The 17269-nt window shown below is 36.7% G+C and overlaps 1 protein-coding gene across 5 annotated transcripts in view; it reads right to left on the bottom strand.

The window, feature by feature from the left end:
• Positions 1–17269, bottom strand: part of LOC108387119 (bifunctional glutamate/proline--tRNA ligase) — a 74109-nt gene that overhangs the window by 51034 nt on the left and 5806 nt on the right. For 4 of the 5 annotated variants that reach the window (XR_012124936.1, XM_073221395.1, XM_073221393.1 and 1 more), the window contains exons 3-9: positions 14959–15058; positions 14039–14195; positions 12661–12800; positions 11368–11462; positions 7681–7807; positions 6802–6994; positions 3305–3476 (exon numbers count right to left, since the gene is read on the bottom strand). Coding sequence is in view for 4 of the 5 variants with exons in the window: in XM_073221395.1 (XP_073077496.1) it covers positions 3305–3476; positions 6802–6994; positions 7681–7807; positions 11368–11462; positions 12661–12800; positions 14039–14195; positions 14959–15058 (984 nt within the window). In the remaining variant the exon portion in view is untranslated. Of the gene's footprint in view, positions 1–3304; positions 3477–6801; positions 6995–7680; positions 7808–11367; positions 11463–12660; positions 12801–14038; positions 14196–14958; positions 15059–17269 lie in introns of those variants that run through there. The other variant, XM_073221396.1, reaches the window with a different exon arrangement.

Below are 17269 nucleotides of genomic sequence, written 5' to 3'. Positions count from 1 at the left end.
CCTTTGGCGTGAATGGTGTGTTGAAGCCTCCTAAAATGAATGCATTGCAGTCTATTTCCTCCTTTAGTTCTGTTAGTATTTGTTTCACATATGCTGGTGTTCCTATGTTGGGTGATATATATTTATAATGGTTATATCCTCTTGTTGGACTGAGCTCTTTATCATTATGTAGTGTCCTTCTTTATCGCTTGTTACTCTCTTTGTTTTGAAGTCTATTTTATCTGATACTAGTAGTGCAACACCTGCTTTTTTCTCTCTATTGTTTGCATGAAATATCTTTTTCCATCCCTTGACTTTTTTTTTTTTTTTGAGAGGGCATCTCTCATATTTATTGATCAAATGGTTGTTAACAACAATAAAATTCTGTATAGGGGGGGTCAATGCTCAATGCACAATCATTAATCCATCTCAAGCCTAATTCTCGTCAGTCTCCAATCTTCTGAAGCATGACGAACAGGTTCTTACATGGTGAACAAATTCTTACATAGTGAATAAGTTCTTACATGGTGAACAGTACAAGGGCATTCATCACAGAAACTTTCGGTTTTGATCACGCATTATGAATTATGAACAATCAGGTCAAATATGAATATTCGGTTGATTTTTATACTTGATTTATATGTGGATCCCACATTTCTCCCTTTATTATTATTATTATTTTTATTTTTAATAAAATGCTGAAGTGGTAGGTAGATGCAAGATAAAGGTAGAAAACATAGTTTAGTGTTGTAAGAGAGCAATTGTAGATGATCAGGTGTGTGCCTGTAGACTATATGTTAATCCAAGCTAGACAAGGGCATTAAAACATCCACGGATGCAGAAAATTTCTCTCAAAACAGGGGGGGTGAGGTTCTAAGCCTCACCACTGTTGATCCCCAATTTCTCACCTGATGACCCCCTGCAACTGTGCCTGTCTTAGGTTGTTCCTCCCTTGAGGAATCTTACCCGTCTCTGGCTAACCAGTCATCTTCCGTCCATCCCTTGACTTTTAGTCTGTGCATGTCTTTGGGTTTAAGGTGAGTCTCTTGTAAGCAGCATATACGTGGGTCTTGTTTTTTTATCCATTCAGTGACTCTATATCTTTTGATTGGTATATTCCATCCATTTACATTTAAGGTGATTATCGATAGGTATGTACTTATTGCCATTTCAGGTTTTAGATTCGTGTTTACCAAAGATTCCATGTTACTTTCCTTACTATTTAAAAGTCTAACTTAACTCACTTAGTATGCTGCTACAAACACAATCTAAAGGTTCTTTTCTATTTCTCCTCCTTTTTCTTCCTCCTTCATTCTTTATATATTACGTATCAAATTCTGTACTTTTTGTCTATCCCTAGATTAACTTTGGGGATATTTAATTTAATTTTGCATTTGCTTCTAATTAGCTGTTCTACTTTCTTTACTGTGGTTTTATTACCTCTAGTGACAGCTATTCAACCTTAGGAACACTTCCATGTATAGCAGTCCCTCCAAAATAGACTGTAGAGATGGTTTGTGGGAGGTAAATTCTCTCAGCTTTTGCTTATCTGGAAATTGTTTAATCTGTCCTTCAAATTTAAATGATAATCTTGCCGGATAAAGTAATCTTGGTTCCAGGCCCTTCTGCTTCATGCCATTAAATACATCACGCCACCCTTCTGGCCTGTAAGGTTTCTGCTGAGAAGTCTGATGTTAGCCTGATAGGCTTTCCTTTCTATGTGATCTTATTTCTGTCTCTGGCTGCTTTTAACAGTCTGTCCTTATCCTTGATCTTTTCCATTTTAATTACTATGTGTTTTGGTGTTGTCTTCCTTGGGTCCTTGTGTTGGGAGATCTGTGGATCTCCATGGTCTGAGAGACTATCTCCTTCCCCAGATTGGGGGAGTTTTCAGCAACTACCTCCTCAAAGACACTTTCTATCCCTTTCTCTCTCTCTTCTTCTTCTGGTATCCCTATAATGCAAATATTGTTCCGCTTGGATTGGTCACACAGTTCTCTCAATATTCTTTGATTCTTAAGAAATCCTTTTTTCTCTCTGTGCCTCAGCTTCTTTGTATTCCTCTTCTCTAGTTTCTATTTCATTTACTGTCTCCTCCACCGTATCCAACCTGCTTTTAATACCCTCCATCATGCTCTTCAACGACTGGATCTCCGACCTGAATTAATTCCTGAGTTCTTGGATGTCTTTCCATACCTCCATTAGAATGTTGATGATTTTTATTTTGAACTCCCTTTCAGGAAGTGTCATGAGGTCCGTATCATTTAAATCTTTCTCTGGAGTTGTATTAATAATTTTACTCTGGACAAGGTTCCTTTGGTGTTTCATGTTTGTATATGGCGCCCCCTAGTGTCCAGAAGCTCTATTCTGGAGCTGCTCAGTCCCTGGAGCAATGTCAGGGGTCACAGGGGAGCAGTACTGGTGCCTGGCGGGGAGGAAAGAGCTGTTCCCCACCTCCCGGCTGCTGTGCCTGTCTCCACTGCCTGAGCCAGTGGGCCAGTCACACAGGTTTAAGTTTTGTCCCAGAGCAGCCGCATATGGATCCCTGCTTTCCACAAGCGGCCAGAATCCCAATCCCCCCAGGAACTCTGCCTGTATTAACTTTCCAACCCAGTAGTCATGCGAGTCTCATGAGGGCACCATGAAATGTAGGTTTGTGCTCCCAGAGCAGATCTCTGGAGCTAAGCATTCAGCAGTCCCAAGCCTTCCACTCCCTCCCTGCTCCATTTCCCTTCCTCTGGCCAGTGAGCTGGGGTGGGGGAGGGGCTCGGGTCCCCCGGAGCCACAGCTCTAGTACATTACCCCATTCAGTGAGGTCTGCTCTTTTCTCCACGTGTGTGCAGTCTGACGCCGTCCTCTTTCTTGTTGCTCTCTCGGGATTAGTTGCGCCAACTATATTTTCTAATTATATCCAGTTTTAGGAGGAAGCCTCTGTCTCTCCTCTCATGCTGCCATCTTTAATCCATATCCTTATCCTATTCTTTTAATCCTATCATTTTTATTAAGCAATTTAAGTCCAGAAGAGTAAAAGTTTTTAACAGAAAAGTATCTTCATGTAAAGTTATAACCACAGGATACCTAATCAGTACATAAAAAGCAACTTCAGGCAGACTCAAGGATGGAAGTGATCTTAAAAATAACCTACCATAACTTTCCTGAACAGTGAGTAAACAACCAAAGAGGATACAAGCTTTACCAAAGGCCACTGAAGCTGTGGCTGAACAAAAAATCCACATTTGCTGACTCTTCTGCATCAACTGTGTATAGAGATCATCAGAGCAAAATCACAATAGGCTACCTAGCAAAATGAAAGAGACACACTTACTTGTATTGATTTCCAGTTCTTGGGTGTGGCTGAATTTTGCAGCGATATAGTGCCGGGTCTCTCATGCACCCATTGTTACTATTCATGTCAATTTTTGCTCTCAAACAGCAGGTTTGGCCAAACTGGCTTCCCTTTTTCATTTCCTCCCACATTTGTAGATTCTTCTCAACAGCTATAAAATGGTAATTATAGTACATAGTTTAGCTGACATATTACTAATCTGGCTGAATTCAAATTATTTAACATGGGAGAATATATTCATAAATGACAGATCCGATAAAGGGTTGACATCCAAAATATATAAAGAGCTCATACATCTCAACAAACAAAAAGCAAATAATCCAATTAAAAAATGGGCAGAGGAGCTGAACAGACAGTTCTCCAAAGAAGAAATTCAGATGGCCAACAGATACATGAAAAGATGCTCCACATTGCTAGTCATCAGAGAAATGCAAATTAAAACCACAATGAGGTATCACCTCACACCAGTAAGGATCGCCATCATCGAAAAGACAAACAACAACAAATGTTGGCAAGGTTGTGGAGAAAGGGAAACCCTCCTATACTGCTGGTGGGAATATAAATTACTTCAACCATTGTGGAAAGCAGTATGGAGGTTCCTAAAAATGCTCAAAATAGAAATACTATTTGACCCAGGAATTCCACTTCTAGGAATTTACCCGAAGAATGAAGCAGCCCAGTTTGAAAAGACAGACGCACCCCTATGTTTATCGCAGCACTATTTACAATAGCCAAGAAATGGAAGCAACCTAAGCGTCCATCAGTAGATGAATGGATAAAGAAGATGTGGTACACATACACAATGGAATATTACTCAGCCATAAGAAGAAAACAAATCCTACCATTTGCAAGAACATGGATGGAGCTAGATGGTATGCTCAGTGAAATACGCCAGGCAGTGAAAGACAAGTATCAAATGATTTCACTCGTATGTGGAATATAAGAATGAAGGAAAAACTAAAGGAACAAAACAGCAGCAGACTCACAGAACCCAAGAATGGACTAACAGTTACTAAATGGAAAGGGACTGGGGAGGATGAGTGGGAAGGGAGGGAGAAGGGGGTGAAGAAGAAAGGGGGCCATGTGATTAGCATTTATAATGTGGCATGGGCATGGGGAGAGCTGTGCAACACAGAGAAGACAAGTAGTGATTTTACAGCATCTTATTATGCTGATGGACAGTGACTAATTGGGTTATGTGGTGGGGACTTGGTGAAGGGGAGAGTCTAGTAAACATAATGTTCCTCATGTAATTGTAGAGTAATGATACCAAAAAAAAATTATTTAACAGTCCTATAATTTGACAGAAATTATTCTGTTCTCATTTTATATAGCACATTCAGTTAATTTAAAAGTACTGTGATGGTTCCAATATCTGGTACCTGGAGTAAATGTATCATTTTTCTTTCTAAGTTTATTTTTGGTATCATTAAAGTACAATTACATGAGCAACATTATGGTTACTAGACTCCCCCTATTATCAAGTCCCCACCACATACCCCATTACAGTCACTGTCCATCAGTGTAGTAAGATGCTGCAGAGTCACTACTTGTCTTCTGTGTGCTATACTGCCTTCCCTGTGCCGCACCCTCCTACATTATGTGTGCTAATTATAATGTCTCTTTTTCCCCTTACCCCTCCCTTTCCACCCATCCTCCCCAGTCCCTTTCCCTTTGGTAACTGTTAGCCACTTCTTGGGTTCTTTGAGTCTGCTGCTGTTTTGTTCCTTCAGTTTTTGCTTTGTTATACTCCACAGATGAGTTGAAATAATTCGATAATTGTCTTTCTCCACCTGGCTTATTTCACTGAGCATAATACCGTCTAGCTCCATCCATGTTCTTGCAAATGGTAGGATTTGTTTTCTTCTTATGGCTGAATAATATTTCATTGTGTGTATGTACCACATCTTCTTTATCCATTCATCTACTGATGGACACTTAGGTTGCTTCCATTTCTTGGCTATTGTAAATAGTGCTGTGATAAACATAGGGGTGCATATGTCTTTTTCAAACTGGGCTGTTGCATTTTTAGGGTAATTCCTAGGAGTGGAATTCCTGGCTCAAATGGTATATCTATTTTTGAGTTTTTTGAGGAACCTCCATACTGCTTTCCACAATGGTTGAAGTAATTTATATTCCCACCAGCAGTGTAGGAGGGTTCCCCTTTCTCCACATTCTTGTCAACATTTGTTGTTGTTTGTCTTTTGGATGGTGGCCATCCTAACTGGTGTGAGATGATATCTCATTGTGGTTTTAATTTAAATGTATCACTTTTTTGTGAAGAATCACAAAATACTTAGGAAATGTACTCTGTGAATATATTTTAGAAGTCAGTATTGTTTTCCACTGATGAGGTAACAATACAAGGTAAGAGAGGAGGTGCAGCTTGAAAGTTCTTCCCACCCTGTATTTCCCATTTTCCCATTATGGCACACCTGGCTAGCTGCTCCCTGACAACTTCAAAATTTAATACTTCCTTTGAAGCAGAAGTGCTCTGGTCCTTTGTTGCCTCATGCCCAAGGGGCAGACCAGTTTGGCCCGGCCCATAGGGCCCACAGGCTTCAGCGCTGCAGCCCTTGCCTGTCTGAACAGCATGGCTCTGCCTATGAGCCTGAGCCCTGGGCTCCCTGAAAGCCCCTTCAGTCATTCCAGTGGAAAGCAGGATACTCTTGGATCCGAGAAAATGAGGAATCAAAAAAAATAGTGATAACAGTTTAATACCAGAAAAGAGAACTCTCTTTCCCAAGTGACAGTGATCCTACCTGAGTAGAATATTAAAAACTGTTAAAACAATGATCCTTTTTGGAAACTACTGAAGATACTGGACACTTTTCCTGCTCTTAAAGAATCAAAACAAGTTTCAATGTCTTTTAAAAATGTAGGGAAACTTTAAGAAAAAGGAAATAAAGATCTCTGAAACAATTTGAATTTACTATTCTTCCCAGATGGCGCACTCAAGATTTAAATACAGTGTTGAAGATCTGGCAACATAATTACAGAATGATAATAGCCTGATTCAGAATCTCAGGGGACATGTAATAAGATATCCTTTTTTACCAAGTTGCATTTCAGAGGTATAGAGAAGTACCAAGCTTAAATATTATTTTCACATTTACCCACATGCTGAAAGGAAGATCTGGGTACTAAAAACATTATCATCAAACACTTTAGAAAGGCTAAGTATTTAAACTGAGAAGACTACAAAATGTTGCAGAAGGAATTATTCAAGTGGAACGAACATAATGCCAGACTGCATGTAGTAAGCCAGATACTCAGGGCACATGCACTTTCCATGCTGTTGTGATGCAAAGGAATAATGGGAAGATTAACAGAGAAAGAAAAAAGATTTCTGAGATGACTTAGCATATGCATCATATTCCCAACAAACCAGAATCACTGCAGAAATCTTACTCTACTAAAGCAGCAGAATACAGGAAAAATATCAATTAAAATAGAAAACATTAAATGTGCCTTACAGTTTTTTCTATGTTTGGACTCTATCCTCTGCTCACGTTCTGCTTTCATCTGCTCAGCAGGAGTATCATCCACATAAGCCTTCCCTTCCTGAATTAGCTTCTCTGCATATTTCATTATAGTTTCAAAATGATCAGAGGTGTAAGTAAATTGATCTGGTTTGATATGCAACATTGCAACATCTTCCAAGATAACCTGCAATAAGAATCCAAAATAACCATTAGTTCATCTTTTGCATTTTCCCGTGTATCTTCAATCTTCGATACTGCATTGGGCAAATGTAAAAATACACCACCAGTCTTATATAGCCTGAAAATGGTTGTGCAAGTTGTACAGTATTAGATCAGAAATGAAAAAAAATATTCATTACAGTAGCCTTCAAGTGTTCAGCCGAGAATGCTGATCTTACAGTGAAGCTTTCCATTTACACTGGAAAAGCTGGTTGTTACTGATCATACTGAGAATTATTTGCCCTCTCTTTGACTATATTGAAGTGCTTCTGAATAAAGATTATATAAAAGGCTAGGAGGAAAACTTCACATTTTTCAATACCTACTTAGTGTTTGTTTCATTCATAAACTTAAAATATGACAAAAAGGAAACCTGCCTCCAGTGATTGATACTTATAGGATAATATAGCACTTAGGTAAATTCAATAACAACTGAGGAAGAAAAAAATAAATTGAAATTTTTTGGTATGAGAGTTCAATATTTTTTGGCTTAGGTCCCAGACACAGAATATACAGATGAGAAAAAAAAACAAAAACAAAAAACAGCTATGAGAACAAACTTAATTTATGTCCATACCATGAAGGTATTGGGTCACCCTCTAATTTTAATTAACTTTTCTGACAAAGGGTCATCACTACACCTTTAATTACCTTCTCAAAATCTTCCTTCTCTTTTTCAGGATTTGTGTCATCAAATCTCATGATCAGTTTCCCTTTAAAGTTAACCTGGTAGTGCTGGTTCAGAAGAGCAGCTTTTGCATGCCCAATGTGTAAGTAACTAAAACAAAAACATTTCACAAAAAAACTCATTAACAAGTTTTAACTAAATACTTAAATAACCTTTTTGAGGAGATGAGAACTAAACGAAAATCCTTCTAGTTGGTACTCTAGTCATATTTTATTTTCTAACAAGAAGTATTCTGACAGAAAATCTGACCCTGACAGGAAGAAAGAAAAAGATGACGACATTTATAAAAGAGTAAGAAACAATTTCAAATGTAAAATCTCACAAAGGGACAAGTCATTTACAAACACCACCACCTTAAGGAGAATCTTTTTCTTTCTTTACAGAGGAATGAATGGTCACTGAGTTAGAGGAAAACTACTTCCAAAACCGTTTCCCATGCTACAAAATAGTATACCTTCAATAAGACAGGTGCTATGAGATCTGTGTACCAACCTAGCACATGCTAGAGACTCCTCTGAGAGTGCCACTGTCGCCATGTAAGTGAAAGAGCATGTGAGATTTTGGAAGCCACAGAAAAGCCACATCCCTTCTCCAGGCTTCAGTTTTCTCAGGGGCCAAAATAAAAGGATTGGAACTGAATAATCTTGATGGTCTTATCCATCACCAACACTCCATGAATCACAATCTATGAAAACACTATTTTGTTCCTATAGGCAGCTGACAATTTTAAGAAATAAAATACACTGTTGATGATATTACACATCATTATCCTCCTCTATCAATAACAAGCAGTACCTTGTACCACTTTTGTTGAAAATACATATTGTCAGGCAGCAAATGGCACAAGAGCAAGGAAATTTAAATAATCAGCTCTCATTCATGTTTTTTTTTTCATTTTAATTGATAATGGTAGTTGTAGTTGCATTGTTCTGGTCTAGGACCCTAGTTTTTCATACACAGCTCTGATCCCGGTTGATACCAGAAGAGGAGGGGAAAGTACAACCCCTTGTAAGTTTATGTCATTTTTTAAATCTCAACCCATTTTTTTTAGAAATTCATGCAGCATTCTAGATCAGTAATTCCATTTTAAGAAGGGTTTATATGCACAGGTTAATGGGAGCAGATACAATCAATGCATTTAGGGTTATTCAAAACTTTCTGCACAAAATAAAGGACTATAAGAGGTATTACAGATGAGATTTTAGAATAAGAAAGGACATTAGGGGAAAATGAAATCCAAAAAGTATGAAGATGATAATAATATATCAATATTGGTTCACTACTTGTAACAAAGGTACCACAGTAATGTACGATGTTAATATAAGAGAAAATTGGATGCATCATATGTGGAAACCTTTTGTATTACTTTTGCAACATGCCTGTAAATCTAAAACTATTTTCAAATAAGAAGTTTATTAAAAATGAAATAAAGGACTATGAGTTCCAAGAAAGAAACAGAAAGACTGGGTGCAGTTTTCACTCAAAATGTTATACTTGTAACGTGATAGACATCATTAGGAGAAAAAAGAAAGGACTAATAATTCCTAACTACTTACAAATGACAGTTAATGTGCCAGGCTTTACATACAGGAACTAAGAGAGGTGATGAAATCAAACCATTATTGAAGATATTTCTGAATCTGAAATAACGTGTGTGGTTCTAATAATTCTAAACAGCAAGAAAGCTAGGTGGATTACAAAATAATTCACAAGATAACTAAAATAATTAGCTCAAGAGACAACCTGCATCAGAATAGCTAAAGAAAATAAGATTCACACTGTTGTTAGTTAGTTAGTACTGATGCTGAAGTAGGCTTCTGACACACTTAACAGACAGGCAGTATAATTTTAAGTCATATGGATTTTAGAGCCAGACAGTGTAGTCTGAGTTTGGCAAGTCACTAAGGTGTTGTATGAATCAGTTCCTGAAATTATTTTGTCAAATGGAGATAACAACAATGCCTTCTTCATATGGCTGTTAGGATTAAATATGTTACTATATGTAAAGTGCTTGGTACTACCTGCACATAATAGGTGCTATATACATGTTAGCTAAGAAAAGAATAAAAGGCAAAAGTCAAGTCTTCTGATCTTTCATGCAAGATGGGAAAAAAAGGTTAAAAAACAGGTAAGAATGAATCCTTTATCTGTGTAAGAGGATATGATCAAAATTATGAATACCGAAAAAACCTGAACATTGATTTATATTCCAAATCTCAAACTGTATTTGGCCAAGAACATGGTCTCTGAGACTGACATAATTTAGAACAGAAAAACATATGTTATACAGTAAATAATAAATATGAGGAACTCACTATTCCAAGACGTGACAGAAAATACAAAAGACTCAAAAAGTTCAAATGTTCTAATGGCATAGTTATAAATAGTCACCGCTAAGGAAGTGGTTTTTATCAAACCATTAAAGTCACTGCCCAACAGGACAACCATGACCTCTCACACCAAGTACAAAGGAGCAGGATATTGGGACCCAAGATGTCTGTGGGTATGGAGCCATGTGGGTAGGTACTATTTATAAGATTCTACTCAGTCAATTACCAATTGGCCATTCAATGATTTAGTCTGTGAATTTTCCATAATCATTATTTCTCTTTCATCTTCTTCTACCTATCCATTATTTCACTGCCTAAATCAGCAAACTCAAAAGTGGAATTCTAAAACTGATTTTGTTGTTAATGGTATTTTAAGAAATAGTTTGTGAATGACTATTAAGAAGAGCTAAAACAAAGTGATTTCCTTATCTGCCACCTCTACTGTCTACACATTCCATTCACCATGGATGGGTAAGAATCTGGCTACAGAATACAAAATCTGAAATTAAGTGAAATTTGAAAATAAATCATCATTTTATCTACAAAATATGGCATAATCCTTTCCTACTGGCTAAGTTCCTGAGGCTGACTGCTCTGGGAAGAGGCATTTTTTTGTATTAGAACACTGGAAGGGCACATTACAAAGCCTGTCCAGTATGCCTCACAGAGGTGGACACGTGTACAAAAGCAGAGACTCCCCCCAGCTGTGCGGAAAGCTGGGCAAGACCTGAGACAGCCCCAGGTGGGTGGCCTCCAGTGAGAACAGTCCCTTTCCCTAATGAGCTATTCAAATATTATCATTTTCTACGGGTGCCAAGAGTGAAAGAGCTGGGAAACCTGCTAATAATGGAAAGAACTGAATAGGAACGGGCTTTTCAGGACACCCCTTCCTTTATTTGGGAAAAAATAGCTTAAAAATTCATCTACTATAACTTTTACTGCTAACTGAAAGGACTGCTCAGGTTACAAATACAAACCCTTATTAAATGAAAGCCAAAACATCTCAAAATGTAAATAAAACCTAAGACTTTATATTTATGTATATTTCTCTTTATAATTAAAATTCTGTCTGGGGCAAAAAGAAGAAAAACGTTGTCTTGCCTAATGAGTTAATAAACTAAAACTACAAACTTAAGAAAGTAACATCAACTGTGAATACTTAAAACCCAATAAGTAAGATGTTAGGAATTTTAACTCCCTCCATTAAAAATCTTATTTTCTTCTTTATTATTAACCTATTAATACTAGAAGTATTAGTAATGATCTTAAAGCTTTTCCATGAAATATATTCAATTATAATCATGAGTTATATTTTCTTACCCACTAGCTTCTGGAGGAAATCTGACAGTAACCTTTCCCATCTCAGCACCTGGAAGCTCAACAAATTTTCCAACATCTTGCTTTTTCTCAGGTGCCTGAAAAGCAGAACAACAATAAAAACATTTACATGGCTAAAGGTTTAAGAATATATTTAGTTAACAACTCAGTACCCACCATGTGCTAGGCATGGTTCATGAGAAAAAATGATTGTCCTTGAACTGGAGAACTCAAAATCTTGTGAAGGACGTAAATAAAACCAAACATAGGTAACAGGGTGCCGTTAGAGCAGTCAGTTTAAGTTAACCAACAGCACCTAGGGTCATCAGGAAAAGCTTATAACGAGGTGAAAAATCAAGCTGGGCCTTGAAAAATAAGTGAAAATATATCACACAGATTGTATAAGGGCATTCATTCTAAGAAAACAAATAACAGCACAGGGAAGACACAAAGGCAGGGAAGAGCAGTGCAGTGGCCACAAAAGTTATAAATGCTTGTTGGGTGGATAGGCAAGGGGTAATAGGACCATTTTATTTGTATTTTCTAAAATGGTATCTGGTATAGTACAGAGGCTAAATTAGAAGAAAGACGGGAAAAAAAGGAAGTTCAGTAATGGGATTATGGTATTAAATCAAGCAGTGGGTAATGAGGCCTCAAGAGAAATCTACAGCAGTGGAGACAGAAAACAAACATTAAGAAGTAATAATAGAACTTGTTGACAAATTAGACGTGAAAGTGGTAAAGGGAGAATAAAGATTTTTAGCCAAAACAATTAAATAGACTATGGTGTCTATCCAAGCAGGCAGAATTTTTAAAAATTTTACTGCATCAGAAAATCTTTAAATCAAAACTTTACTACACACTCAATATACACAACAGATCACAGTAGAGAAACTAGCTGGGAAAGAGATCTTTTCTACTGTCACTTACTCCTACAGAATTGACAAAGTGCTTCTGCAGAAGCCCAGGATTCAGTGGTCAAAAACCAGAGAATAGATTTAGGAGGAAGAAAAGATTGTACAGATGTAAAATAATGAGATTTTAGTTGCTTGGAGTTTGAACTTCCTAAGGGACACACACTGGACGATCATAATCTCTGGGACATATAATTACAGAGTAAGGCTTTATGGAGTCAATGGTCAAAAATCAAGCCAAAATTTAACAATGGCAGATTCTTCCAAGCATATCCTTTTTTATTCCTGGAAAGAAAATGAATTTTGAGTAGGAATAATTTTCTTTTCAGATCTAGGGTCTCAGACAAAGATGTCAGCATTTAACAAAAAAAAAAAAGCCTACCACTTTAGCTTTGGTTGTTGAAACATTCCACTTGGCACCTACTGACTCAAAGGTTTGCTGGGCTCCAAGAAAGCCAAACCAGCGTTTTACGTGAACTGGGGCTTTGTTCTGTTGCAGCTGTTCCTGCCATGCAGCATTTCCTATTGGCAAACACAATTTCAGAGTCATTCAATAAATCTGCAACTTCAAAAGCAAAGTTCTATTTATGGTTAATTTAAGTAAATGAGAAACTTAAAGTTGTGCTTCTATAATGAAATCTTTAAAATCTGGGTATGCACTGAAATGTTTTCTAATACTTTATAACATATTCTAGAGAATGCACAAAAATTAAAGTATTTCAATTCACTGAAGTCAATACTAAATCCTGCCCAAACGAGCACCACACATCCACTACAATGCCAAAGCTACATTTCATAATCAAGGAAAAGCTTTACATAGATCAACCAAAGAACAACAACAAAAAAATATCAAGATCAAGAAGTAGCTCATTTCTTCAGATGTAATACCAAAATAAGTACTGAAGAAAAGTTTAAGTCTTAAGCACCACAAAGCTACTTCCTTAAGATATTACCATTCTTTCATGACCAGTAAGCCAAATATCAAAATAGACAAAAATGTCATATCTATACATGAAAACACCTAATTAGAAATGGTCTTCATTTAGTGTTACTATTATGAAAATACAATTTGGATGAAAGCTTAAGCCACAAAAAAATATAGAGAATTTTTTTTTTTAAGACCCATGTAACCTAGATTTAAAGAATGTTAAAACATTTTGGCATATCTACTTCAGGCTTTTTGTGGTTTTTTAATAAAGCTGTGCTTATTTCTTTAATAAAGAAAATAAGCTGACAAAATTCAAGTCCCTGTTGCATCTCTCATCAATCCCATATTGTTACTTATTGAAAATTAATCACATAAGATGGAAAAAGTAACATCCCAGAGGAACAACTACAGATTGCCAACCCCCTCAACACACACACACACACTCACCCCTAAGTCAGAGACAATAGTGCCTGGAGTAAAGTAATGGCTGAGATAGGAGAGGTACTGACATAAGTGACCTTAGAGGACCAAGGTCAGCTTCAAAGGCAAGAGGTGAGCTGAGTGGTGAGAGAGAGGATCTCCAGGGACAGTAGAAAACAGGGACTTCCTGTGACTGAGTAGGAATAAAACAGACAGCGAGACAGCGAGGTCATTCCTTTGCAAGAAAGTCCAAAGTGAGTATGTGCCTATGTGTGTGTATGACCATGTATTTTATACACACACATAACCACATGTATATATTTGTTCATACACATAGAAATATGTGTACTTCTTATCCAGCAGAATATTAAATAATTAAAACAGAACATTCTTTAAGAAGAATTACTGATACCTTTCAGGGTGGCCCAAACACATAAATCTGCTAAACTCAAAGAGTGTCCAACTAAGTATGTTCTCATAGACAGGCAATGATTGAGCTCATTGATTGCAGAAGTAAACAAATTACATGAAGATAATTTTGTAGCACTAAACTCCAACCAGTGATCAATCTGTGAACATAAAAAACAGAAAAGAAATACCCTAGGGTTTAGATTGAAACAAACAAAAGACCTCAGTACCATGTCTTTCTTGTCTCAAATTACAGTTTACCATTATTTGGATTTAATTCTGATAGCCTGGCATCTTAAACTGGCACTTAAACAAATTTTGTGATTTTGTTGGGTTTTTTTTTTCCTGTTTCCACAGGACAGTGGAGTGGCACTTCCAGAAAAAGAAAAAAAAGATTTGAGATCTGGCAACAGAAAGGAGTAACCAACCTGACTGAACCAGTTGTTACCTTTTAAACAGATTCATCCATTTGCAGTATTTAAAAATAAATACTTAAAAACTATTCTTTGCATTTTGATTTTTATAAAATTTAGGAAAAGTTAGAGCTGAATACAAACAGGAATTTAAAAAGTCCAAAAACATTTGAAGAACAATATTGCAAGTTAATCCACTATTGCTGTAATTAAGTCAATATACTCTTAGACAGGAAAATGGGATCCAAATTATCTGCATGACCCAGAGAAACCTCTTAACTTTTGTAGGCCTGTTGCCTCATCTGTAAAGTAAGGGAGTTGTGAAGGATGATCTATACAGTCACATCCAGCTAAGAAATTCTAGGAATCTAGGAAGAGGAAGACAGCACTTACTGACCCAATAGAACAAGTGGTACAGGTTTAAAAGTTCAAACTTCAATAAAATGAAGTTCTTAAAAAAGCAGAAGCATAAATCAAAACAAACACACCTAAGGAAATGTTCGTTCCTTACCTCAGTATGTTCCATCAGGTTAGAGCCATAGAGCCCAGCTGTAGTTGCAACTCGAGCCAAATAGCGAAGTATGGAATTTATGTCTGTGAATACCACATTTCTAAAATATAAGCATGAGATAAAACATTACCATTGCTCTAGCATATCAAGTCATGAGATTTATGAAGAAAAAACAGAAACCTTACTGTATGTACTATGCATTTCCTACTACAGTAAAGAGATATAATTTATTCTTTACTGTTCCTATCAAATTCCAATTTATTGTGAAATGTTCAGCTAAATCCAACAAATCACTTCAGAACAGACTATCTATGATGCCTCATCCTTCTATTAGTTTCTACATATCTATTTAGTGGTGAAAATAGGAAAATATAATTGGGATCCTGAAAATGACAGTGATTTAAAATAAATCAAAGCAAAAAAAAAAAATCAAGGATATACTCTAACAAAGAGGCTAGTTTTATCAGCTTCCAGGTAAAGCTGATGAATCAAACCCAATCAAAATGGTTTTGTGTTTTTTTAAATACATTATCTTAAAATTATTTTTTGACATTAGTTTTTAAAAGATACTCATCTATAAGGAAAAAAAGACTAAGGAGAAGAAATAATAGCAATACAATTTCAGAAGCTAGAAAACAAATGGATTTAACAGGTCTGGAAAAAACTGAATCTTAAGTGGACAGAGGACAATATTGAAAATGAATCCAATTTAAATTTTAGGTACTCAAAAGACTTACAAATCAATGGAACCAGGTATCTTTGGAAGTAAAAGTGAACTAGGACTAAAATAAGGACTACTGATTGAAAGTCTCTTTAAGTATCAGTCAGAAACACAGATACTGTCAAACCTCATTCTGCACGCTAAGGCTATTCAACTTAATCCTGGCAAAAACGGGAGACTATTTTCTAAAGAGTAAAACAGTGCATCTCTTGACTGGAAAAGATTTGGCACAGTTATAAGTTGGACTATACAGTTAACAGAGAGAATAAAAGAATACATGTATAAACATGGATGGACCTAAAGGGTATTTTGCTCAGTGAAATAAGCAAGGCAGAGAAAGACAAGTATCAAATTATTTCAACTCATGTGTGGAGTATAACAAAGCAAAAACTGAAGGAACAAAACAGCAGCAGACTCACAGAACCCAAGAATTGGACTAAGAGTTACCAAAGGGAGAGGGACTGAGGGAGGATGGGTGGGAAGGGAGGGGTAAGGGGAAAAAGGGACATTATGATTAGCACACGTAATGTAGGGGGGATGGCACAGGGAAGGCAGTCGTATAGCACACAGAAGACAAGTAATGACTCTATAGCATCTTACTACGCTGATGGACAGTGACTGTAATGGGGGTCTGTGGTGGGGACTTGATAATGTGGAGAATCTAGTAAGCACAATGTTGCTCATGTAATTGTATATTAATGATACAAAAAAAAAAAAAAATACATGTAGACCAGATGCTGAGATCCTTAGCCTTTTTCCCACCCTCAGTAACCAAAATATTTTGGTACCAGCTTTTCTTCAGCTTCCCAACAGAAGACTAAAAGTCTTCTCTGGATAATCTGATCAGCCCAAGAGGAAAGAGCTCAGGATCCTAACATTAGAAATGCCCCCAAAATGAAAAGCTCAGTCAGAGCATCACAGAGTAAAGCTGAGAGCTGACAAGCCCACCCCTGAGTTCAGAACTTGCAAACAGCTTTAATCTCCCAGTCAAAATCTGAGATAATCGTTCAGGAGTTACCTAATATTTGAAGAAAGACTTTAACTTGAAGATAGTGACCAAGAGAAATACACAGAAAAACATTACTTGGAAAAAAAAGCAGGGATAAGAAAACTTAGAAAGTAAGTAAATAAATGTCCTCTGAGCAATGAAACAATACATTGCAATCACAAAACAAGAACAGACTACTACAAAAAAGTACTCAGAAAATAAAAAACAGAACTCTTACATCCTAAAAATGTAATAGCAGAAGTGAAAGCCTCAATAGAAAAATGGGATGGTAACATTGAAGAACTCTCCAGAAAGTTAAGAGAAAAGAACAGAAAATGGAGAAGAGAAATGAAAGAAAAAAAATTTTTTGATTTCCCTGAGTAGAAGGATTCCCAAGTCTCCACACTGAAAGAAGCAACCAAGTGCCCAGAGGACAGACGAAAAATAGACCCATCCTAAAGCATATTATTGTGAAATTTCAGAATACTGAGACCTAAGGGAAGATTCCTGTAAATTTCCTGAACTCACACAGAAAAGAACAGAAATCAGAAAGGCTTCAGGAGAAAAAGATCAAAGCGAACAAACAACAGTTATTCCATGGA

The sequence above is a fragment of the Manis javanica genome, chromosome 14 (genome assembly GCF_040802235.1).
Source record: "Manis javanica isolate MJ-LG chromosome 14, MJ_LKY, whole genome shotgun sequence".
Lineage (NCBI taxonomy): Eukaryota > Metazoa > Chordata > Mammalia > Pholidota > Manidae > Manis > Manis javanica.
Note: the sequence above shows the minus strand (reverse complement) of the source record. Positions and strands in the feature narration are given on the sequence as shown.